The following is a 27,146-nucleotide window of genomic DNA, read 5'->3' on the forward strand; positions in this document are numbered from 1 at the left end:
CAATGGACAAAAATGTCTTATGTGTTCTGATAAGCAACATACATATTATTAGTTTACCAACAAGAAAAATAGTCTCCAATAAAACTAAATCCCCAAATATTAAATTCAAGGTTGACAATGAACCGAACCAACTCGGTATTCATTTGAAACTCAATTCATTATTTAGTTCGATAAACTTGGTTCATGAACCAAATGAATCAAACTTGAGCTGAAAATTGAGCTCGTTAAATAAATGAATCAAACTCAAGTTGGATACAGTTCGACTTGTTAGGTTCATGAGCTAGCTCGATATATATATATAAAAACTAATTTTTGTGTTTATTATGACATGTATTATTTTTTATATTTATAGTTATTATATATATAAAAAAAATTAAAAAAAGTTAATTAACTATTTAAGTTGTCCAAATGAATCAATCGAACTGAGCCGAACAATTCGTGAACTTTAACTGGATAGAACTCGAGCTAAGAAAATAACTAGTATCGAACTCGAGTCGAGTTTCGAGCTGAACAATCCTTACCGAGCTAAACCAAGCTATCTGGTTCGACTCAGTTCAGCTCGTTTTCAACCCTATCAAATTCCATCCAAACCCAAAATTTAATGTGGGAAAATGAGATTTCTGAACAACCACATTACTAGGGGTGTCAAAATGGGTCGCCCGACCCGTTTAGCCCGCGTCTGTAAATGTCAGCAATAATTTAAGCGGGTCGGACATGCCCGCAATTGGTTAACGGACAAAAAGTAATGCCCTGCCCGTTTTAAAACAGGCTAACGGGCGGCCCGCGGGCATTTTCCTGTTTACATTAAAAAATCAACAATGGTGAATACTAAGTTATCAAATGACAATTCAAATTTCCTATGCAATACATTAGGCAATAAATCAATAGATTTTACATAAGCACATTACATAATAATTAAAAGTCGCTATAATAATAATTCAAAACATGTCTCTCTAACCATATTAGATAATAATTCTCTCTAACAAATACGCAATAATTAAAAGAGTTTGGGCCACTACCCACTTGGCCAAAATTAAAATTTTAAAGTGTACAATGTAATGTCCGCGGGCAGCCTGCGGAGCCCGTTTAAAATGTCCGCTAATAAAGCGGGCAAACGAACCGAGCAATATGGGCTGACAGGCAAAAATATCATGCCCTGCCCGCATTTTTTGTGGGCAATGCGAGCTGGCCCGCGGGCACTGCCCATATTGACACCCCTACAAATTACCACACTACTACTATGACTCATTATTAGTCCAGTGGTGTAAGATATTTTAGATATTCAAAACAGCAAAAAATTAAGTGTTCGATTATTGAAAACGATACTTGTTGAGTGGACAGTCACACACTCAAAAAATAATAATTTCTTATCATAAGTTGAGAGATACGGATAGTATAAGAAAAATTATATTGCTACTAATCCCATTACAATGTAATTCCAAACAGTGACCCAGCCCTCCACTGCATTTTAAAATGAAATTAACTTTCCTGCAATGTTAATCTCTCGAATCTGGAAGCTTCCGTTGCTCTTTATGTCGATAATATAATTATACTTCTTTGAAAAATGAATTATGAAACGTGATTACTTGCTAAGAATAAAGTTAATAAAGCAAAGAAGCATGATGACCCCTAAAAAAAGTAAACTACGATTTCTTAATTTTGTATTACGGATGGAAGGGCATTGGGGCCTATAGTTGTCTCTTTCAGTCACCTTAATTTATTTCAAACCTTAGTATATATTCGCCCTTCTAATGTGTGTAACGCTAATTCAACCAAATAAATTAAGCTAATTAATGATTCAATAAGGTTTATTTGATAAAAGGTGTGTTATTTATTTACACTGACTTTGAAACAGTCACGGCTGCATAATATGAAACTTACTATTGAAGCTTTGAGTCACTTTCACTCAGGTTGGACTTATATGATTCCCGCAATTCTTTTAGTTTTTATTTTCTAATGTTGTCTGTGTATATATTTTTATTTATGTGAGTTGTACATATAAGGAAGTTTATATTATTCAATTATGTAGTACATGCCATTAAGTATGTTCAATTTTACAATTTTATGCTACTGTCTATATCGCTAAAACAATTGGTAATTTCAAGTTTATTGTTTTATCTATAGCATACAGATAACCTCCTCGTTGATAATTATTGGAATATAAAATTTAAAACAAAAAAGAACAAGTTTAAAATAATTACATCAAATAAATTCAAAATTGCTTATCATTTTATTCTTTTCCATCAATTCATCATCAATCTTCTATCACCTAACATAAATATTAACTTAGTCTAATTTTTTAATCTAAACTCAACTTTAGACTTAATAAAACCCAATCATATAGGGTATGGTTCTCTAATTCGGGTGAACATGTAGGTTATGGTACTCTAATTATAATTCCAAACTTTTTAAAACAAAAATAGGTTCTAACAACTTCCTCCAATTTAAAAATCTCAAATGCTTGGTGATTGATTCCTGATTATGATGAGTGTTTACATTTGTTGCCAAGCCACAACCACTAAATCCTTTTCCAAATTCAACGTTGGATAATTTTATTTATTTTTTCACTATCTTTTATTCCAAATGAATTTGAAAAGCAAAGCATTTTTCTTTGGCCACATCACCCCACTGCATCCACATATTCAATTGTAAACCATTTCATTTTAGCACCTTCCTGTCTTAATGTCTATTCCATTTTTGAAGTTGTTAGAGAACACTTGTTTATCATTTGCTACAACGTATTTGGGACAAATCCAATGCAATTTTTTTAGATTCTATCTATAAGCATTGTGTATGACTCTGCCCACATCATGTCTCTTATAAACTGTGGTCTATGCTTGTTTTTAATACTCTCATATTGTGCAATTGACGACACACCATATACATATACTTCGATATTACCCAACACTTCAGGTTCAGGGCACCAACACCAACTCACCAACCATGTGTAACCAAATCCATTTTTATTTTATTTATGGTTCACCAAGAATTTAATGTTTAGTTCAATTGTAGAAGTTTAAAAATCTCATATTCACCAACAAAACGCTGATCTAGTAGTGTAAGGCCCCGCTAGATCCCTAAGATGACCAAAAGATCAAATGTTCAATTCCTGATAGCGACAATCGTTGGGAGAGACAACTACAACTTCAAAAAGTATTAGTTGTTTATCCAAAAGAGTGAGGGATACTCTTGATAGTACAAAAAAAAATCATGTTTTGCAACTTATACTTTTTTATGTACAAAAAAATCTTAAACGCAAGTAGTCAACATTTGCACAAATGCTGCAAAATAAAAATTAGAAACACATTGGAATCTAGCAACCAATAGTGGGAGATTAATTCAATTTGGAGACACCTTCTAACAAGATCTTTCATGTACCCAAAAAAAAATGAACATCCATTATCATATTTAAGAGTGGAATCCTCTATCTACCATTTATCTTTGGCATTGTTAATTAGAATATTTTATTCCTTAATCAATACTCTCCATACTCTAGTAAATAGAATACATTTGTACTCTCTACCTAAATTTTGTTGAATGTATTCACATATATTTTTAGCATTATGTAATTGAACTAGGCAACTCGTGATTCGATTGAACAACTACTAAAAATTAAGAAGCTATAACCAAACTAGAACTCATGTACCATGCCCAAATTTGATTATTCATTGAAGAAACCATTCAATTCGAACAAGGAAACGAAAAGTCAACCCGCGTTGAATATTAGATAGAACTTTGTGCTTCTTAATTCTCAAGTATAGTTCTTTTGCCAACAGAAACAAATTCAGGCTGAAAAATAATAAGTAATAATTATAGTACCTACCCATAAGGATCACATATACATACTATTTAAGATAAAAAAGTTCACAAGAGAATCTCACCAAATTATCGATTTGTACGTGGTAGGATATAACAAGTTATGTTGTAATCATGTTATGATTTGATCAAGGATAAGAGTCCAATCAACTTGAGTTTAAGGAAAAAATAAGTAAAAAACAATAAAAGTAAAGGAAAAACAGATTGTATTATTCAATCTAATTCATGTCAATCTACACGAGAAATTCATTGTCGTCACAATCGGTGTCAATGTGACAATAATGAGTTGTTGATTATTAATAATTCTAATTCTAACCCGAATCATTAAAATAACAAAAGGGGGTAGGGAGGGTGGGTGAAGAAAAGGACATACAGATTTACTATATAATATGAAGGTGAATGGTTTTGGTCCCCATTAATTTGGTACATAAAATGCAATTGAACCAATCAATTAATTATCAATGCAAGCATTGAGTTCTTCTCCCCCTTCCTATCTCCTTCTCTAAACTCCCAATGATATGGTTGGAATTTTATAAAAATAAAAAAAACCAACACAAAAATTGAAACTACAAAAATGTTGAACCACAACGCGTGTGCGTTGATTTGCTTATTGATAATGAATTGTGATCATCATATATATATATATATATATATTTCTCATATAAAAATTGTGAGAACAATAAATCAGGATCTTACAATCCATCATAGGTGATTAGAATTAAAAGTTAATTATTGGTCATCTGATAATCATGTGCACGTATTTTTTAATCTCGATTATTCAAATAAGATCCATAGTCCATATTAATTGTTCTCAATTTCTTATGTAATAATTATAATTAACAAAATTCCACGTGCCAATAAAGACTAAACTAAGTAATGCCAGCATAAAGAGAAGCTGAGAGGCAGATATAGCTATTGAATCACTATGTAACATCTGGAGGATCAATATACTAAATAGAAAAATAGGTTCGTTAACTTTATGTGAATTTAAGTTTTTAATGCGAAATGCTAGCTATTATTTAAATAAAAATGTGAACCATGATCATACATTGTTAAAATTGCACGCATAATGTTTTTTGTGTGTATTTTATAATAGCAGTATTTACATGCATCTAAATAATTTCGTGATTCGGAAGTTTAAAGTCAAATTTCACGCCGAACCCAAATATTATTACGCATATAATTAACAAGACTAAGAAAAGATTTTGGATAATATTTCAAGAGGTGAAAAGAGAAAACTCAAGGAATATATCAAGTGATCTAATTGTATGAGAAGATGAAGGGTTGGTATTAGCCTTAATATGCAAGTGGTTAATTTTAGGATTTTAAAAAGTAGTGACCCAACAGAAGATGAACAACGATCCTCTCCATTAATGGAGAAACAAGTGATTGTTTTGCTCACATTTTTAATGGCAAAAAAGTAATTTTATGAAACACAAAAGGGTAAAATTGTTATTACATGTTGCATTTTGTGTGTTAATTTATGTCACTTGCCTCTCCATTAATGGAGAGGAACCTTACTCCCAGAAGATAAGTAAGTCCAGCTAGGATTGTCACCTATGCACAATTTTCAAGAAATAGATCATCATTAATTTACGGATTAGAAATTATGTTTCTTTCACCATTATCAATTTGCTTAATCAGATAAAGGTATCCAAATAATGTAGTATTATAATATGTTGGGAAAGAAATTGGAGATTCTTTTCAAAGTTGTGAACAAAGCCTGAAATTCTTGCAAATGACCGATAAACTTGTTTGATACACATTGGAATCCCGTGAAGAACCACAGCTTCAGAGGTGATGGTGACTTTGCATAGCCATAGGCTTTAGATCCAAGTCTCCAAGCTTGAATGGTGGAAAAAGAATTATTAGTAAGCAATACAATGCTTAGGACTCAAGCCTCAACTTGACTTTATCACGTGAGTTTAAAATTTACAGTGTCAGTTAAAGTTTTTTATATCATCAATATATTATCTAATTATTTACTATTGATTTATATTACTTTTGTTTGAAAGTCAATAATGATTAATATATAAATGATGAATAATTTATTGACAATGTTAAAATGTTTACAATGTCACTGTATACTCGTTAATAGCATTGCATTACATGTACTTATAATTTAAGTAAAGAAAAACATGTGGTCACGTGATCCAAGAGCATTGGAATTTGGAAAGACACAAGCTTCCAGTTTAAGATATAGCTGGCTTTTAATATTGGGATATACATTAGCAAAAGGACATTCTATTTCAATGCTCTCGAGGTAGTAGAACTCTTAACATGGATAACAATGATGATGATGAAAAATAAAGATAAGATAAATGTGAATGGCAGTGACAAACAAACCATTAGACACTATATTCGAAGGACTTAAATGGGTATTATCATGATTGAGTTGTGTATGTTATCTTCATCTTTCTTCATCCTTAAACTTTGCAAATTAATGACTCTATGCTCTAGTGTCACATGTGAAGAATTACATGTGAAACCTTTTTCGTTGGACCTTTTATGAGATTCTAGCAAAATGGTGCCGCGGTTGTGGGTTTATAATAGAGTGCAAACTTCAGCAAAATGTTATTTTGGATTAACGAATATCTTATGGATAAACATCAAGTGAGAACTACACACAAATTAAGAAGTGAGCGGTGGAGAACCAAGAAATGAACAAAGTTAACCAAACTAACAGAAGAGCCCAAATTTATGGCCCATATGCTAGCCCCGCGTATAAAGCCCAAATTTGTCAACTGCTGATTATTAGCAATAGTGGGCTAAGCCCAGGAACCCTTTTGACTTATTTGTTTAGAAGATATCATCACCTTATTCATAAAGAACTAATCACTATCGAAATGTATAATTATTACTCTCAATAAGTGTCATGCCCAAGAATCAAACGAATAATGTTTTGATCTTTGTATGAATCTAGTGAAACATTATTCTACTACACTACCTTATTGATGTCTAACTGACTTGTTTGTTTGAGAATTAAGATTCATAATTGAGATTCATAACCAAATTTTTTCTTAAAAAATGTCAAAATAAGATTTTCCATAACTGTTTTATAAGATTAATATCTATTCATTGTCAATATAATTTTTTACACAATTAATACATTATTTAACATTATAATTATTATTTTTAATTAAAAGTCAATAATAATTAACACCTAATAATATGCTGATATCGTAAAACTTTTGATATCCCGAGTTCTTTTTTATCTCATTTTTCTACTTAAATAAGAGTCTTAAATTGTGAAACTAAAATCCCAATTTGTTTTATCCTCAATCTCATGGTTATCTGATATCTGTCATGTGGATTGCCCACTGCCCCACTCATTGGACTATACGGAATTAGGAAAAATCATGTTCAATTACTTGTAAAACTATCTAAATTTTCCGAGTACGTCACAAGCATATTAGTAATTTTTTACGTACCCATTAGATATAGGTTTGATATCGACCAAAAAGTATTATTAAACCTAACAAAAAAAGGTATAGGTTCGATTAGTAAATCTAGGTGGTGTTTTAGGTTTAGTAACCGAGTAATGTTATTCTTACATCATGATATAGATAATTCTCTATTGACCTTACCCATCTAACAGTCTGGTGCTAATTTGGTTTTCCTTTCTCTTTCACTTTTTGTGGATATGTCACCCTCTCTTCAATTTTAATTTTAATCATCTTTAATTGCTCCTTTTTGTTTTGGTTTTATCACCTGAACATAAAAAATACCAGGTCTTAATTTAAGTTGTAAAATACTATAGCTATTTTATATTCTGTATAATAATATCAGCATTCAATATAGCTTGGTGAATGATTGTGTTTTTAAAAGCATATATTTCATTTTTGTAAATTGATTTTGATACTACTAAGTATATCCTTCATTATTCTGGGTTATGAACTAATTTCTCTCAGGATATGTGATTAACTCTCCAACAAGTATCGTTCTCATAAATCGAACACTTAACATTTTGGTTATATTGAGATTTAGTAAAATCTTATACTAGTAAACTAATATTTTGTTAGCACACAAGTAAAATGTTTAATTGCTGATGGTAAATCCTAATTCAATCTCTCTAATTATGCATTGGTCCAACCATACACCCAAAAAAATAATGTATGGTGTATTAAAGCAATTATATATATGCCAAATACAGAACATATATGTAAAGTGCAAGGAAAAAACACATTTGAATATTATTTGTGTGGGTAAAAGTTTGTCTATTCCATCCCAAACCACATCCATTGCTCTTTCACATTCACAAATCTCTCTCTTTCACTGTCCCTCTCACCATTCACTTTGAGTTTGACCCGTTGCCAGCCACCAGCAACTCTTTTCTCTCTATTCCAATATTGACCCCACCTCACCCATCTTGCTGCACTCTCTAGACCATTTTTTTGATCTTCTAAAGTCCTCTTTTTCTGAGCATTAAACAAAAAAACCTTTCCTCTCCTTTCCTTATATTCCTTTTCTTTTTTACCTCCTCCTGAAACCCTAGTCCACACACCTAATAAAATAGCCAAAGAGATCTTTCTATCTTTTCCTCCTTCTAGGCTATAGCTAGCTCTGGCCTTTTCGTAATTCACTATCTCCATGCTTCTTCCCTAGCTCTTTATATATTATCATGACATGAGTGCGATCTATATATATATCCCTATGTTTTTTTTTCATTGCTGATCATCAGGGATTCGATCCAATCCTAGATATGCTGTTTTTTCCAAATGGGTGTCATTCAGAATTAGAATTCATTATGGGTTCTTCCTGCTGCCACCACTTTCAGGTTCTAATCTCACTGGCATAAGCTTCTTTAATTATTAACTTACTATTTTTATTTAATTCCCTTTACCTCTTTTTTGCTTCCTTTTGTTCCCCACTTTTGCTTAATTTGCAAGCTATGGATTCTGGTAATAGTGGAAGTGTCTCTTCTAGTGGTGATGAGGAATATGATTCACGAGTTGATCACACAACACTACTCCCTTCAAATATCCTCAATCATCCTCTCACCCAATTTGCTAAATCTTCATCTTTTGTTTCTTCTCATCAACACCAAATCCATCATAACAATCCATCTTTGTTTGATCTTTCATCTAGTTACCTCCACTCTCTTTCTCAACCCCATCCAAACACAAATCCAAACTCTTTTCTAAATTTGGATACTGCTACTAATTCTATATCTCAAGGAAAAAGATCTGAACCCAATTGCACCCACCCTTCAAACCTACAAGGTTTTAATCAAGGATCGTTTCCACCACCTCATGGTTTTGGACATGATGACAATAACAATGCAAGGTTGGTTTCATCAGCACCTACCAATAATGCAGCAGCGCGAAACTCAAAGAAGAGAACTAGAGCTTCTAGAAGAACACCTACCACGGTTCTCACCACCGACACCTCAAATTTCAGGGCCATGGTTCAAGAATTCACTGGCATCCCTGCACCACCCTTTTCAGGCACATCATCTTATTCTCGTACTCGCAGGCTTGACCTTCTCACCGGTTCCTCCTCTTCCTTAAGGGCCACTTCCTCTCATCACTTGGACACAATACCCTCTTTTTACCCTTTGCGTCCTTCACATCAAAAACTTCATCATCAACAAAACCCTTTTCCTTCAACTTTGTTGCATACTAATAATAATAACATGGTTGATGCTATAGCTTCTTCAATTACCAACAACAATAACAACTCCATTAACTACCAACTACCACCTGATCTGGGTCTACCCTATCACCACCACAACCAATCACACAACGTCATGCTAAGCATGCAACAAAATCACCCTATTTCAACATTTCATCAAACACCCGCCCTTCATCCTTTAGGAAGCCATGGCTTTTCAGTGTTTGGTGCAAAGTCTCAAGCAAGTTTATCAGTACAGTCACTGGATGAACTTGGTATGAGTAATAATAATGCTGATCTTGTTGGTGCTTATGGAGTACTATCAGGACCCCAAGGTCATGGCCATGTAAGTTCTGGTCATGGAAATGGAGATAGAAGAGAGCTGAACTTGTCAACACCTTCTGCTGCATCAAGAATATTGGACCATGAAAAGAATTTGGAGAATAATAGCAGTACTATCAATAGAGGAGAAGGTAACGTTGATTCGTGGATTTGTTCATCTGATTAGAATGAATTCGTGTAACAAATACCAGAACCTTGTTATCATCATTAGTTGGTAGAATATATGATAGCTGCAATGAATTATGATCGTGATCATGATGATGATGATGTTTATGGTAGTGGTGTTGTTGGTGGTTAGAATTTGCAGCTAACATTTTTCTTTTCTATATATCCCCACTTTTGTTTTGTTCTAAATATTTTGATATATGATGTCAAAAACAGGAGTAGAAGTATGTAATTAATTTAATCATGTATGATATATATGTTTATTTATTTTATACTCCATGACCAAATGATCTTTAATGTTCTCCATCAATGGCTTTTATATTAAAATGGTCATTGCAGAACTTAGTGTTGGTTCTCGCATAATATGGATAATGATAATTTTATTACACGCATATATACATTGCATTGCATGATAATGTTATTATGGGAACAAAACCCGTCGGGAACCATTATTTGCATTAGTTTATTGTTAAAGCGAATCTGCAGCTATAATCCCCAATAATAAGAAAAACTGTTCCTCGTACGAACACTTGTCTTGTGTTTGCTATAAGAAAACATTAAGAAACATATCATTGTTATTATTTTCTAAGCGAAAAAGGTATATACTATTTATAATGTAAAAAAAGTCGGTGAGTGGCTAAGTGCTGCCATCAATTATCAAGCATCGTCGATTAAAGTAGAAATATAGATATCACAAGATGTTGTGTTTGCATTAACTTTGCAAAGATGATGTGCACTTTTTTTGAAACTGGTGATGTGTAGGTCTTGTGTGTGAATAAGAATTTCTTTGCAGTTCAAATAACAATTTATATATGAAAACTTCAATTCCTTAGGTTGTAACCTAACTTTTGTGTTCGTCTTTTCTTCTGTTATGCTTATACTTTTGGCTATGCTACTACATCTTACGTGACCGTTGAACATGAACAAGTCCAATTTTTTTTTAGTTTTGTTGAATGCTAATCATCCAATTATTTTTATTACATCAAAGTTTAATTTATTAATTTTATGTAGGTTGATGAAAATTAATATAAAATAAAGTTCTGTTCCTTCTATATTGCACCATCAATTAATCCATTTGATGGTTTATACGAAAAAATAGGTATGTTCCTTCTGGAGAATTAGTAAGATTAGTGGCATCTTTACCTGCTACAATTATAAAACTAATCAAAAAATTTGAGCTGTATATCCATGCTTCTCAAAACTGCTAGATGCACATTATTATAAATGGATCCATATTACATAAAATCTTAATATATATATTTATATAGAGAGGTTTTGAATTTACGAAAAAATAAATACTTTGTTTAGAAGTACTTGTTTTGTTGAAATGTCATTTGTCTATAAATAATTTCACGATTAAAGCACTAGTTTATATAAAAATGTTTTATATGAATTCCATACCTAAAAAACCTTGCCATCATAACCATATCTCATTCAATGATATCAATCATTCTAAAAATTGGCGTTTGCTTCATAATTTTTTAATGTATAAAGTGTCAGGTAATTTTATCTCGAGTATTGGAAGAGCCATGTGAAGAACAGTATATTTTTATAATGTAGTCGTCTGCGTACAATCTTTTCACAATATAGCTATTATATTGCTACAACTTTTTATACTTCCCAGCTTACCAGTTTTCAAAAACACATGCTTCACTGCACCAAAAGAAAAATGTTAACCTGAATGACATTCATGGCATTCATCTAGTAATATTTATTTAAGCAACTCAGAGTATATAAATCATACCCAAGAAATAAAAAGTAACATCAAATTATATATGCTTAAAAATAGTTTTCCCTCAAAACAAGTTACTTAATCTAGATGGATCATGACATATATTGACATAGACTTCTTCCTGTTTTCTTTATATTCTATTTAACATTTCTCCACGTGTAAAAAATTAATTAAATACAACCAGTTTAAAAAATCTTGTAAGAAATGAAATATTCTCCCACCGGTACTGAAAAATGAGATGATAGATATATATATTTTTAAATGTTTTAGTTATTTAATTAAAAAATACTATTAAACCTAGACAGTTAAGTTTTTTTGGTACCACTTGTTAAGATATGGGTTCAATTCCAAAGAAGATTTCATCTGGATCTTTTATCTTCCTTTGAAATGAGGTTATTGTTTGATTTTTTTTTCGATAAATAAAAATTGTATTATAATGAGCACAATGGGTGCCCACCCAATACAAAAGAGATCAAGACGTCAACTTTGTAGTATGAAGTCCTATACAAGTTTTGGGATCAATGCACCAACTTGCAAAAGAAACAGAATTTTTAGAATTAAAAGAGTTAAACCAAATCCAAGATCTAGTTTGAATTAGATCAATAAGGTTCACATAACTCGGCACCTTCTCCAAGAAAATCATATCATTTCTCAAAAGCCACACAGACCAGACGACGGCAAACCAAAACATTCTCCATAAGCTTGATTTATAATAAAGAGATATAAAATCTGACCTCCTGGCATAATTCTCCATAAGAAGAACTTTCACTAGAATTACTGAATTAGTTTTCTACTGTGCCTTTTCCTTTTTATGATTCTGATATTTTTCCATAAAAATAACTTAAAGTGAAAATAAATTGTAATTGATTGACTTCCCCACTAGGTAGCTCAAGTATAATGTATGGCGCTTAATCTAATATTTTTCACATTCATTCAATTTCAACATCACATTTTAAAATTATTAAACCATGATTTTTTGTAATGATAAACATATATTTTTGGTTATGTACGTGTTTCCTGGTCTCTTATTGTGTAAAAACAAAGTTACCCTTCTGTTCTCACTTTAATCATCATTCTATCATTCATTTTCGTTATATTATTCACCATCTTAAAAAATCAAGAAGTATTAAGTACTTTTCTCCATTGTTTGTTTATGTGTACTATATTGTTATACACTATTAATTACTTACACTATTTCTCTTGAAATTAGAGATAATGTTGATAAAATTCCAATAGATATTATTAGGGTTAATTTATTCAAAATTGCACTATTTTACATGGTGATTAACATATTCATAATTACTTTAATATATGTGCTTAAAGTGATAATTAAGATGGGGAGAAGGATCGAATATCAACTATAAACAATAATCACGAACACTATAAATAGACAAACAATAAATAGTACAAAGATTCAACACGCATAAGAAACTGCTATGATTGGCAGTGTGTTAATAAACCCCAAATATCGTGAACCCACCACCCTCCCCTAGCAATTAAAGGTTGCTTAAATAATGGGTACATAATATGATTGTGACATTGGTGGGTGCTAAGCTTCAATTATGATGCAACTTGTAGAGGTTGATTTGTGAGTGAATAGAGGGAATGCTTGTAATAATAGCACCACAATGCATTTCATAATTCCGAAAATAGACAGATATATAATTTGACAAAAAGACAATCAATTACCGTAGTTGTTATTTACATCAAAGCCAATGATGAGGTTTTCTTTACAAAACTTGATTGGCTTGCCTAGAATTATGGTAGCAAAGTAAAATCTTTATAGATTATGGAAACAGATAATTGAATCATATTTGGAGCCAAAAAGAAGTGTTTCAATCAAATTGAAATGAAGGGAATATGTGATCAGAAAAGGTGAACACACTCAATTACTGTATCAAACCAGAAAAGAAATATAAGAAAAATAAAATAAAATATGATGATGATGATAAGAAGTGATTATGATTATTATTATTAGGGCAGGAGAATATGAAAGAAGTGTAAGGGGGAGAATATCTTTTGTACCATTCCATGTACTCATTGTTTTTTATTGGTTAGGAAAATAAAATATAAATTTAATATATATTAACTTTATATTTCATGACCAATCAAAAAACATGGGATGTATGGAGTGATATAAAGTTTCGGACAAAAAATATGACTGAGTGTAGGACACATTGAGAGGAAGAAGTGACATGTGAGTCTTTCCCTACTGGAATCAATGTGGCCCATGACAGAGAATAATCTGGTGTCTTGCAATGATGATCCCTCTTCCCTCCCTCACCAAATTTCTACTATGCACTCCTCAGTTCTCTCAGTTCTCTCAGTTTTCAGTGTCTTGTTGTGTAAGAGTGAGTGTTACTGCAATCAACACATTCTGAATTACTATTAATTGCATTTCCATATCTCTCATTTGAATCATATGCACAAGGGGCAATAAGTAGGTATCTATGCCTTTTACCTTTTTATTTTGTCCTCTATCTAACTATTTAATTTGCAAAATAATTATTTACCTTTTTATTTTGTCCTCTATCTAACTACTTTGCAAAATAGTTATTTACCTTTTTATTCACTTCAAAATAGTTTTTTTTCCTTTTATTTATTTCTTACTATTTTCTACCCACCTCACTGGCGTGTTGTGATTTGATTAATGACGTTTTTAGGTCAGTACAGAGTATAGACAGATTAATTTAAAATTTATTAATAAGACACAAATAAAGTAAGTGTAACAACAAAATTAAAAATGGACAATCACATATAGTAAGTATAGATGTATTAATTTAAGATAGTGGGGTGAATTAAGAATTACATTATATTATTTTTTTCTAAAAATTAACGATGATAATTTTTTAGAGATGATAAAATATGTCTTTTTGATGTGAAAAATCAACAGATCAGAGGTGCAGCATAATTTTAAACTATTCATTTTAAAATTAAAATTAACAAAAATGATTGATATTTTTTACAAATATAGTTATTTAGAATTGATAAGGGGCATATAATATTTTTCCAGCAAGAATGTGAACAGGCATCACATACATTTTAACTTAAATTAAAATGCCCCAAAACTAAAATAAATTAAGTTAATGAGACAAACGGCTACATTACTTTTCATTATCTTTCTCTGGTTTATTATCTCTCCTTCTCCAACCAATTGTTTTATGTTAGTAGATAGGAAAGATGACTTTTATCCATAATTGGTGATTTTCATGATACTATCACATTTGGTCTATGACTTTTCTTCTTATTAGTAGTTGAATCGTTGATCTTTGATCTAATATAATATTTGGATATCTAATAAGATTTTGTATCACTAAACTAATTTTTAGTGGTAAACTATAAAAATCATGTTATATAAATAACGTCTAGATTATATAATTTCATGTTTAGATTATTTTATTAAATTAATTAGAAAATTTGAATTTGATGTTTTTAATATTAATGTTTTGCTGATATTTGAATTTGAACATGTTTTTGGAATTTCCTTATTATTATTCAACTTAATAAACTTGAATTGTTTTAAGCTTATTGAAGATTATTTAACTTTATATTCAAAACATAACTCAACTTTTACAAAATATTTATGTTTTATTAAATTTTAATAATCTTATCCATTTTACATAACTCATAACTTTTACAAACTATTTATGTTTTATTATTTTTTTATTTTCTAATTTTCTGAAAACTTGTGGGGTTGATCTGTTGGGATATTGAGAATGGAGATGAAGTAGAAATTCTCCCCAAAACATGCAACGAGATTCTGAAGACAAAAAGTAAAAGCATAATCTGAAACAGGATAGGCAAGTAATTTCCATTCCGTTCCCTATGTGTTGGTAAGTGTTAGTAACATTTACGTAAGCGATGATCGGAAGCTGACGTACTCATTTCAGTTGAGTTTGGTTAAGTAATAAAACTGTCAGACTATACTTTAAATGGAAATAAAAATAAAATCATATTTAATTTTGGAATCAGAACATCAAAATACAATCCAAACGCACATTCAACCGCAGCTGCCACTGAAGTTATATTCATATAGTCGAGCTTTATTAACATGAATAGTTAGGCAGAATTATTTACGTACTTTTAAGTATTAAGTTTTTCAGAATTTCTTCTGTTACAATTCAATTACCTTTCGATATTTGAGCACATGAAATTAACTTATTAACTGGAGAAGTTTCTTAGTTTGTCCTACAAGAAAAAGGAATGGGGTGGAGATGTCATCCAAACCCATTTTTTTTAGGAAAATAATTAATTGCCAAACACTAAAAAGTAACACCAGTAGTTTTGGATTACCCATCATACTTAATAAAATAGTTCATGCATGTTTATTACCTCGTGAAACAAGATGGAATAAAAAAACACCAATGTAATAAATTAGTGTATAATGTATCATTTCATTCTCACTCAATACTTTTATAGTCCAGTACAGATGTTAAGTTCTTTTCAACTTTTGCAAGGTGCGGAACTTTATATTTTCAAACTGAAACTTAACTCTCATAATAAACTCGATCTCGAAGTTGAAACAAATACAAATTATGTACCCTCTTGCATAAGTTGGAGCAATTTACTTGAAGGAAATCCACACTTGTTTCTAAACTCCATCTATATAACGAACAATTCTTTATTTCACCTGCATGTGTTATATGTCACGGCTAGCTCTTGAATCTTGTTGGTGAAGTAATATCTTTGCACATCTCTAAATTTCAGGAATTACGGATTCCAAAAACAACAAGATCGATGACATTATCTTTGTCTGCCCCCAATCAATTTAGAATGATTCTAGTAACCCCACTTGTCCCCCACTTAATATAATTGCAACTATATCAAATATCCTTTTACTAAAAGTTCATTGTTAGTTAAGTGAAAGTTTTACAAATTAAATATAACGCAAGTCGGTTTAAGATTCCCTAGTTGCTTTCTTATGTCTCTCTTAGTAAATACAATTTAAGCTTATAGATTTTATACAAGTATAGTGTTTAAATTAGAAATGAAAAATAAAGATGAGTTTGACTATATCAAAACGCTATAGTTCATCATATTTTTGGTAAACGTATTGAAGCCGAAGGTGACCCATGTTTTAGTTTTTCTTTTTAACTTTTAAGGAAAAGCAAGATTTATTGCAAGTTCTACTCACTGGTGTGAATTAAGAATACTATCATCACAATATTTATCAAGCTTAATTTGTTTTATTTTTTTTGGGCCAATGAAAATAAAGCCCTGCGTCATAACCGAGCCCACGCCATTGCACTCGGCGTATTTCTTTGGGCCGCCTCCACTTCTTGTTGCATTCTCCTTCACTTTCTTTCAGGTTTTTATTTACTATTTACCATTACTTCTAATTTGTTAAACTCTAATTCTCTTTTTTCTTCCTTTATTTCCAATAACATGAAGTGTTCATAATATTATGAGGAGGGTGTCTCTATATTATTATACCACAAAAGTAATGGATTTGCACATTTTCTTGCAAATTGTGCTTTTATGCTATTTGGAATGCCACCTATTTGATTTAGGACACTTTTGGAATCATAGGATAGGAACAAATATTAATTGTCTCAAATTATCTTTGGCATACTGAAGCTAAAACAGAAATTAATAATGAATATTTCAATTTTTTAATTTACATGTATGTTTATGTTTTGATTGGTGCATAACAGAATTTGTGCACTAAATCTATGTTCCATGTTGTAGACGTAGATGAGTTTTAAGTTTTAACATATCTTTTGTTACATGATGCGTCTTATATTAGAAACTCAAGTGCCCGAAATTAGTTAGGATTGGACTGAATTAGCAGCATGTAAGTGTGAAGACCCCTACGCTCACTCTCTTAACTTTTTGGATCAGGATGAGATGTTCGGTCCATATACCTACATTTCTGTGTGCCATAGATCTGCATCTAAGAAAATAAGTAAAACAACAAAGGTGGAAATAGAAAGAATGAGCATTGACAATGCAGATAAACTGAAGGAATACTGAAGGTCGAGATGAAAATTAGGTGCATAAGAATAAGTTGTCTTTATTTAAGACAGATATCAAATGGCCCGTCTAGCTCAGTTGGTAGAGCGCAAGGCTCTTAACCTTGTGGTCGTGGGTTCGAGCCCCACGGTGGGCGTTTTTCTCTTTTTATTTTGCATACTGAGAATGAATCTACCGCAACTTTTATTTTCGTTTTTCATAATTAAACACATGATTTTACACACTAATATAAACTAAGGGGCAACCTATTATTTGTGGAGGATAATCTTACAAGTAGGAGAGTCACTTAGAATCCACATTATTGGAAGGAAATTATGACATTTTTGAATTATTATTTTATTGCATTAATAAATGAGAATAATTCTCATGCATAATATTACGATTTATTTTAATTATTGTCTAAGTATTTTATTTAGTTTCATTAAAATCATATAAGATGTGGGTTGAGAATTTATTTTAATTCCTTCAAACATGGTCCAATAGAGGCAAGTGGTTAAGTCCTAGGAGGACACAGCTATACCATGTGGAATCATCATAATAATTAAGCAAGGAGATAAAATTGATAGACCAATTTCAAGTGGTACATGCTTGATTCCCCTTAAGCAAGAACCCGGGTTCGAGTCTTGTGGATGGAAAAAATGCCCGTTGGGAGAGTTAGCCCCACTTACCTGTGGATGTGCCCGGCTCGGACATGATTGCCTCCAGTGCGAGGATACCTGTGGGAAACCAAAAAAAAAAAGAAGTCTTTTAGGAGTGTCATAATTTTAAGGGGAGTATAATCAATCCAATCAGGCTAAAAATAAATGAAGGATTTGAAAGCAAATGAATGATCATTTCAAATTGGTTCAAGCTTATTTCAAGAAAGACAAGTAATCAAGTCTCATTCAAGTCAAGGATCATTCAAGAAAGGCAAGTAACCATGTCTCATTCAAGGCATTCAAGTCAAGGATAAAAGTTCAATCATCTCATTCAAGTCTGAATTCAACTCACGGCCAAACATGAAGATCAAGAGATTAACTCAAAAATTATGAACTTTCCTTTTCAAGACCAAATCCGTCATAATTGATTCAGCCAAGCAAGAGATAAGGCACAATCAATTTATCAATTTCAAATAGTCACATAGCTGAATGCATCAAGGGGATTTCTGCCAACATATGGCCAAATCAAATCAGGCATTAAACTTCAATTAAAAACCATTTAATTATATGTTTTAATTAGGATTTCAAATTAGGCATAGTCAATTCTAAATTTCCCTAGTTATGTATTCCTTTCATGATGAATGAATGAAGTTGAATTTTGTTTCGATTAATTCATCTTTAGTTGAGCTTTGCTCATAACTCAGATCTTATCAAGGATCCCTCCTTGTGATATTCATAGGCTTATCACAATTGGTGTAACGCATTAATCTTGTTCTTATCAAGGATCTCTCCTTGTGGCGAACCTACTTGGCTTATCAAGTTACTTTGTTTATGGCGTCTCAATCTTCATCTTTTCCATTTTCTTTTATCCAACACAAACACATACAAAATCATAAACAAAAAAATAAACACCACTTCACTCCAAACACGAATGTCATACACATTTCACCTATAATCATAAACAAAATGTAGACGTTCATAAAAAAATGTCATTCTACAAGTAAGTTGAGTTTGAGGCAAGAATAATCGGCAAAGAAACATAAACCATCCCTCGGAGATTCGCATCACTTACTCATTTTCTATATAAAAGTTAAGTTTAGACAATGAAGATGAGGAATATTATGTTCGTACAATCTATTACACGCATATCATATAAATGACCACAAGCTCATTGCTAGTGATCTACAAAAACCAAACAAATTGACCATATGAATCAATATTTGTAAGGACTTCACAATCCCTCCCATGCTAGATCGTGTTCTATATTATTTGTTCAACATAGGAAGACAATCAACATTGCAAAGGATTATCTCAACTCTCAATCATACACCCATACACACAAAGGATTATCTCAACTCTCAATCATAATCTTGTCCCAAAAGCGCCACAACCATTTTATCACAGTCACTAGTTGTGTCCTTCACAATGGCACGTTCAACAGGGACACCATCCTTGAAAGTGATCCTTCATCTGTCCATGTTTTAACTAGAACTAATTACTAAATCATGAACGAAAGTGACATAACTTATAGTTCTCCACAAAATTACGGAAGAAAAAATCCGACCTGCCGGATTCGAACCAGCGACCTAAGGATGGCTATTAGGAAATTAACCTACTACAGTCCTCCGCTCTACCAACTGAGCTAAGGTCGGTTACGAAATATCCTTCGTACTAATGGTAATGTATTAAATAACAATTTCTCAGACAAAGATGCCAAATATTACGTTATATTTCATTTACTTTTGTGTCTATTATTACGTTATATTTGATAACTTTTTTATTAAAGTTAATTTTTTTAACAATGAGACTATTTTTCATTAGTAAGAAAGAAAACAGTATATATTATCGGATGAGATAACATATTTCTTCTACTTGATATTATCATGGTTAGTTTAATCATTTTTTTGTTCCCTTGCTGTTGTTTTTGTTCCCTGCTAGTTAGAGTATATTGCATTTTTTTTCTTTCATATAAAGTATTTTTGAGATTGTATTTTCTATAAAAATCTTTACATGTATTTTCATATAATATATTACTTCCAATCTTTTTTTTAAATCATTTTAAGATATTGGTTTTGGTCCTTTTATGGGATATATTCCAAATTCTAAATACATTAATTAATTTTATTATCAAAGTATCATCATTAATTATTCAAGTACAGTCTTGCCAAGCTTTTACAAGAGACATTAAAGAACTTATAAAATGATGGAAGAAAAATAATTCTATAACATAAGAGGCAATTAAGGGATGATCATTTTATACAACATAGCAAATATCAATAACTTATTCTATCATGGTCTTCCAATCTTAGTATTGTGTTTGTGTATCTCTAATCAGACATCACATTGAAAAGTAAATTTACCACTATACTTTCTCATTTTCTCTTCTGCTCCTTTGGTAATTACTAATTATATGGCCCTATGTTACACCTTACAGCTACATAGGATATGTGGTAGTATCATTTGACCAGGATACACTGTTTCCTCTATTGTTTTTTCAGCTTCTTTTCTGTCCAAAAATTTCCAATCTTTACTTTCTATTGGCTGAACTTTATGATGATAAATAAATGAACATGATTGCAATGAATATATGAATATTATGGTCTAATTTCTTCAGGCTTCAACTGATTTAGCTTGATTGTTTCTTATAGAAAGGTTTCTGGCTGATCAGGAGTCTGTGATCATTGTCACTTTCAATTTCTATCACTCTTGCTTCCCACTTCAGCTGTGTTATTAGAGCTCTAGCTGATTCTATTAACGGAATTGTATCGCGAATTATAACCCAACCCTGCATACATGACAAATGTAAGAGCATATTAGAACATACCCTCAATCATTTTATATCATTTATCGCAGGAAACAAGGTTAATATTGAGTTTACATACCTCTGGGCGAAGTACCCGGTCAATTTCGATGAACATATCAAGCATTGTGCACCTGCGCGGCTGAGATGTTTCAAGGGATAGAAGTCCAGCTGCATGCACCAAGTCATAGGTTCTAGGATATGTTGGAAAGGCCTCACACCTAGAAGCCACCAAAAATCATAATTATAAGAAAACTATAATGTGCATAGGGCCTAGCAGCCATTCTTCACAAAATCGTATCGATTCTAAGCCATAGGTAATAAGGAAAATAAATGTTATATGCACCATGCGGCTGGTAAACAGTCTAACTCTTTCTTGAGCGAATGGTATGGCCTGATTTTATGTAATTCAGTAATTCTAGTGTTTCTTAACAAAACATCTGTAACCAATCCATTCGGTAAATGAGTTCATGGGGGTGTCTGTAATTTATGCTGCAATACTTTTCTATCTACACGCTTCATTATTTATAAACAAGTTATAACTTTATTACACAATTCTTTACCAATGTCAGAGATGTGAAGTCTTTCATGTCTATCGAAACTTAAAAATCGAGTGTATTCACAAAGTGTGAATATTATACTCCTCCACTAAAAAATAGTTAGAACTAGATCAAGCCATCAATTTTTAGAAGGGTGGAGGTTAAAAAATGGAAGAAAAACTTAGTATATGCCTGAGAATTCCTATTCAGCCACACAAAACAAATTGATGGAAGTAGAGAATCACGACGTTATGAAATAAGGACAAGAGAAAGGAGATTAAAATACCAATCATGCAAAACTCCTATGAATCCTCTGTCATGGATCAGAGGAAGATAGTTGAGCCCGCTTATTGGGACGACATTCATCACCCAGGCAGACTTTCTAGCTTGCAGCAAGGCAGAATTAAAACCACCAAAATGAGCATTCATGTCTAGCACATTTCTGAACATGTTGTAAGGTGGTGGAGGGTCCTCTTCACCGGGCCTCTTTGGATGATCCGAAAATATCAAAGGAGACAGGAGTGACCAGTAATTACGAACTGCTGTTCTCCAGCTTTCAGAGTCTTCAGCAAATTCATCAGACTGCAACCCTGACACATTTAAATATAGACATATAGAGACAACCATGTTAGTTCAGTAAGAAAGTATATAGTAAAAAACTTCCATGAAGCGCTCTATAATTAAGTGTTGAAGAGCATAACAAATACCATAGACTGCAAGCTCGTTCTTGTTCAAGTTAGCTCGAGAAGGCCATTTTCCCCTTTTTTCAATTGGAATCCAACGGCTGCTCTGCATTCCTCCTATGCAGTTTTGAAGTTCTCGATAATATGGAGTCTCCACATCATGACCTTTACCACACAAAGGAGGGGCAGAACTAGACTTTCTGGTAGTGAAAACAGGTAATGCTAAGAATCAGGAACATGTTAATTTTTATGTAGTAAGAAAATGTATATACATGGTAGAATCTATTTACTAGAATCTGTTTCCCCGGATGCACAAAGTGAATTTTTTCCATAAAAACATGTATAGCACTAGCATTACCTTGAACTATAGCAACTCTTTTTACTAGTTTTCTTCCATACGACAGTTGCATCTTGCTGTGACAACATTTCCCAGCAAAGATTTTCGGTAAAATCATGTACGAACTTCCACCTTTTCTGATCCCCTTTGTTACGTGACTTTATAAGTGGTGATGTCCAGACAAAGTACCCTCCAGGTTTTAAAAGTCTATCAGCTTCAATCAAGAGAATGCCATCTACACCATGTAATATGAATGTTAATAAGATCAATAGGTGCATAAATATTGATTAAAATTCTGCATAAATCAAATTGATGATTCTGAAGCCAAATCTAATTTTTCAGATTCCTAGTTCAAACATAAAAAGGGGACATCATGAGAAATAGAATAAAGGCAATTTGAACTTTGAAGGATTAGCTTCAACGCCTTCACACAGGTTTTAGAAACATCAAAAGTTTCTGATCTTGTTCTTTATTATGGTGAAGAGGGCACTAAGGATTCGAGAGCGAGTCTTCATCGACTTGTGTGGAAAACTAGAAATAATAGAATTAGTTTTGGCCATAGTTTTTCTAGGAAAACTAGCAGGAAGACTTTTAAAAGCTAGCTGCAGCTTGTTGAATACTTCACTGAGTATAAAAAATAAACAATGATAAGCATCTACTTATTTTGCTTTTAACAAGGATGCATTATGTTATATTGCCTCAAGTAAATCTCAGGATATTCTGCTATAATGATGTTAAATGTCTAAGGCTCAAAGAATAATAACAATACCATATGATGTAGCCAGTCCACATAACTCAGATGTGTGAAAATTAAAGTATACTTTAAAGAACCAATAATGGATAATTACAATGATAAAAAAATTCAATTCTTAGACCAAGATGCAATAGCCGGTAGGTCCTTGTATTCTTAGACCAAATTGTTTTTGAAAAAGTACAGAATATAATTGAAGTATGTTGACCCAAAAGAAAGTAACAGATTAAAATTGAGAAAATACCTTTCTGGTCCCAATCAATGGCACACCATGCACAATGTAACATATCAAAGGAGAGAGATGGATATGGCAACTGTTTTGAAGTGAAAGAAGCAATCATTGCAGGAAGACCCCTCTCAAGCGTGAGCTGAACTTGACTGCCAGAAGGCTCATAGTTTGCAATGCACATAGTTAAAAGTTGACTGTGAAAGAGGTGCGCTCCAAAGCTACCGTAGCCACAACCAATGTCCAATATTGTTTGAACCTGCAAATTTAAGATGGCTTAATCACCGTGCACATAACGTTTCAGGCAAGATTTAATGTAGTCAAGCTTTAAGATTTCAGCTCATATGCCATCATAATCTATCAGAAAATTCTAACACAGGTCCCTACAAAACACATTATAAAAAACAACTCCAGAAGAAGGTACAGGCTTAGAGCAGTTAAGAGTTAAGACACATACAAGGTTACCATTTCAAGCCAGTGGTGAATCTTAGAAACATTCACCGGTCATTCGAGGAATATCCTAAAATAATAGTGTATTATTATAAATTTTTAATGCTGTTATTATTAATGACATACTGAGATCTTCAAGTCCATGGAGATACCCACCCATTTATCACAATTCAAGAGTATAATAGATGGCATTATGTAAGCTGAATTATACCAAACCAGGGAAAATGAGTAAAATGGATGAGTGACACCACAAAAAACCAAGCTACAAACACTCAATTTCAAATTTCAATATTAATCAGTATCACAAAATGTACTTACCCCAGCTTGTATGAAGTAAGATTCATTTCTAAGTCCCATCATTTCTGCAATTTGATGTGAGTAGTCTTCAATGCCATCAAACATATGAGAGGCTGAACGAAAGGAAATTTGCTCTTCATCCAGCATCATCATCCTGTAACCACAAATGAAAATTTTAGTACAAAAAACAATATATTCGAATGTAGGATAGACTATGTCACCTACCTCTTGGTTAAGGTTCCAGAAGAAAGAACCTCTTCTGCAGTGATTTTGACATTTGCTATCCAGATGACATCTCTTCCAGTAGGCCATTGAAGAGGAATTTTGTAATTCACCGGAGGAAGAACCAAACAATTTTGCCTGAGCTCGCGGCCGCATTGCCGATCAAACTCATTGCCATCAGAATTACCCAGAGCTAGATTCTCAGAAACATTAAAGCAAGGCACAAAATTTTCATGCTCTTCTGAACAGGATTCCAATTCTTTAAACTTAGATGTACCACGACTAAACTCGCTAATATCAACCAAGTCCGATACAAGTTTCTCTTGGAGTCTTCTATAACCATGGTAAATGTGACCTCTTGATGATGCAGAAATCGACATCGTCCACCAAAAGGATCCAGTGAGAGCAAGAACAACTATAAACACTAAACTAAACTTCAAAAACAGCAACATCAACTTAAGCCGGCTTCTCGGGTTGCCAACAATGAAGGGATCAGAAGCAAAACCATTTTCATTGATTCCATATTTAGAATGAGAGTTATTATCTCCAAAAAGTAACCGAAAAGGGGATAGAGGACTGTGATCTGAAGAAACTCTCCTATTATCCCAATTTTCCTTTTCTGATTTATCTTTGGATTTGGAATCAGGAGTCCTTACCCCAGTTACCCCTCTCTGAAGAGGCCTTGACATTCTTTAACCAATCAAATCAGTTCTACAAAGAATGCTGATAAAGTGATACTTTATGAGCAATTGAGCACCTACAAAACCAATAAGACTGTTATTTCAACAACATCATTAGGAAAATCTGTTTCCACTTGAGCTAATTCATAGGTTGCAAACTTCTTATTAACAGAACAGAGAAACTATAAAACCAAACCAGCATAAAAAACATTTTTTTTTTTGTTTCTGTGGACAGATTTAAAAACAAGGGAATGATGAAAGGACATAACATTAATTAATTCACCGCATCAGATCCATCACGGACCAATTTTGAAATGGATATGTACCAACTACCAATAATCATAAAAGGAAAGTAGTAATTGAGAATGTGAAGTCGAGGTAAAACAAAATGGGTTGGTGGGTAACTAAGAGAACAGTGAAAAAAATGAGTTGCAGGTAGGTAGCTAGCAAGTACATCATGTAATAACTAAAGAGGAAGCTCATTCATTTTTGTAAAAAAAAGGGAAATTTTGAAGTTCTAAGGCATCCAAATGAGAAACCCAGAAAGAGAAAATGAAAACTCATTAGCTATGACATCAGATCAAACCAGAAAACGAGAGACAGAGAGAGAAGCAGAGCAAAACAAAGAATTGTACTACCTCCTTGTTGTGGATCAAGTAGTGAAGAGTAGCAGAAGTAAACAAAAAAAAGTGTAGAACAAGAAGACAAGTTTGAAGATTTTGGTTGGAAAACAAATTTAAGAAACAACAGTGGATTGGGTTTGGTTTTTGGTTTCTATGTGGAGCAGTGATTCTTCTTCATCTGACCTCTCTCTTCTTCACTTCGTTCGTTTCGTCGAATGTTTAAGTGCTTAGGAAATTTAAGAGAGAGAAACGGAGATAGAGAAATAGAGAGAGAGTAGAGCAAAATGAAGCAAGGAAACAGATTTTGTAGTGATCGTAACTCGTGAGTTCCTTACACTGACATTGGTTACAGCTTTCAGTGCAATATAGTAAATGCTTTTCTTACATACACGATTGTCTCTTGTTTCTTAGTAACTTCCTCCCGAGTAAATCTCCAGTACTAAAAGATTAAGAAATACTATAGTTGAGAATTGATATAGTGCAATATCTATGTATTATATATATATATATATAGTTGTTATATTGTATATATATTCCCCTCTAGTTCATATATAATATAACTGTTGAATTTATTCTCCATGCGCAAAGAAGGAGATAATGATGTTGGTAATATATTAAATTAAATACACTATTATAGGTTGATACATAATAAAAGTTTTTTCTTTCTTGATTTCTTAATGCTAGTTATGAGTACTCCCATTATGATGGATATTATTGAGAAGAATTCAATATTGGATGGAGATTATAATACGTGATAAAGGTAAAATTTTAGTGGGTATAATTTGAAGTTTTTTATTAAAAAATAAAAAAATTAAAAGTATTTACATTTTTCTTATAAGGAGTTGTACTCTTTTCAATAACACAAAATTTTGTTTTTTTATTTAATATAAGAACTTGAAAGCAACAATTTGAGGATAGAATGAGACGGCCAATCACTAATTGAGCTTGTTGGTTGTCTTGTTCGCAATCTTAATCGAACTAGAAAATTGACCATTTTAAACCTTGAAAATTTTTGTGTGTCATACTAATTATGCAAATTGATCCAAATGTTTCACTTAAATTAAAAAAACGGATAATTAGGGTTGCCAATGGGCACTTGGATTGGTGGATACCTGCTAAAAATATCCACAAGGGGTTAAGTTTGGGTCTCTGTTTTTGAACCCGCGGATAATTATGACCCAAAATTTTAAGACCCGTGTTGGATGAGTCTGAGTCCGACCAATGACGTACTCAGACTCACGGGTATTCGAACCTGATAT

At 32.3% G+C, this 27,146-nt stretch overlaps 2 protein-coding genes and 2 non-coding genes across 5 annotated transcripts; 2 read left to right on the top strand and 2 right to left on the bottom strand.

The window, feature by feature from the left end:
* On the top strand, positions 8,004-10,098 carry LOC109355941 (homeobox protein 4-like). The gene has a single exon (XM_019599233.1). The coding sequence runs from the start codon at positions 8,708-8,710 to the stop codon at positions 9,935-9,937; it is 1,230 nt and encodes a 409-aa protein (XP_019454778.1). The 5' UTR covers positions 8,004-8,707; the 3' UTR covers positions 9,938-10,098.
* TRNAK-CUU lies at positions 17,705-17,777 on the top strand. The gene has a single exon. It is a non-coding gene; the product is annotated as a tRNA-Lys (tRNA).
* Positions 19,838-19,931, bottom strand: TRNAY-GUA. The gene is made up of 2 exons: positions 19,895-19,931; positions 19,838-19,873 (listed from the first exon to the last, which is right to left on the bottom strand). It is a non-coding gene; the product is annotated as a tRNA-Tyr (tRNA).
* Positions 20,484-26,213, bottom strand: LOC109357029 (probable pectin methyltransferase QUA2). 2 transcript variants are annotated; one of them, XM_019600717.1, is made up of 11 exons: positions 25,937-26,213; positions 25,859-25,864; positions 25,485-25,489; positions 24,588-25,343; positions 24,384-24,516; positions 23,634-23,874; positions 22,660-22,873; positions 22,326-22,501; positions 21,905-22,208; positions 21,162-21,300; positions 20,484-21,064 (listed from the first exon to the last, which is right to left on the bottom strand). In XM_019600717.1, exons 4-11 carry the CDS (start codon positions 25,271-25,273, stop codon positions 20,906-20,908), a joined length of 2,052 nt encoding a protein of 683 aa, XP_019456262.1. In that variant the 5' UTR covers positions 25,274-25,343; positions 25,485-25,489; positions 25,859-25,864; positions 25,937-26,213; the 3' UTR covers positions 20,484-20,905. The 2 variants fall into 2 exon arrangements, with proteins under 2 accessions (XP_019456262.1, XP_019456261.1); XM_019600716.1 differs by lacking the exons at positions 25,485-25,489; positions 25,859-25,864 and having other exon boundaries at positions 24,588-25,341; positions 25,903-26,213.

The sequence above is a fragment of the Lupinus angustifolius genome, chromosome LG09 (assembly GCF_001865875.1).
Source record: "Lupinus angustifolius cultivar Tanjil chromosome LG09, LupAngTanjil_v1.0, whole genome shotgun sequence".
NCBI lineage: Eukaryota > Viridiplantae > Streptophyta > Magnoliopsida > Fabales > Fabaceae > Lupinus > Lupinus angustifolius.

Coding starts and splice junctions, on each gene's coding strand:
- LOC109355941 (XM_019599233.1), top strand. CDS start 8,708: ATGGATTCTGGTAATAGTGGAAGTGTCTCTTCTAGTGGTGATGAGGAA.
- LOC109357029 (XM_019600717.1), bottom strand. CDS start 25,273: ATGTCAAGGCCTCTTCAGAGAGGGGTAACTGGGGTAAGGACTCCTGAT. Junction 22,502..22,659: donor AAGAGTTGCTATAGTTCAAG/GTAATGCTAGTG, acceptor TTTCACTACCAG/AAAGTCTAGTTCTGCCCCTC. Junction 21,065..21,161: donor ACCGGGTACTTCGCCCAGAG/GTATGTAAACTC, acceptor TCATGTATGCAG/GGTTGGGTTATAATTCGCGA.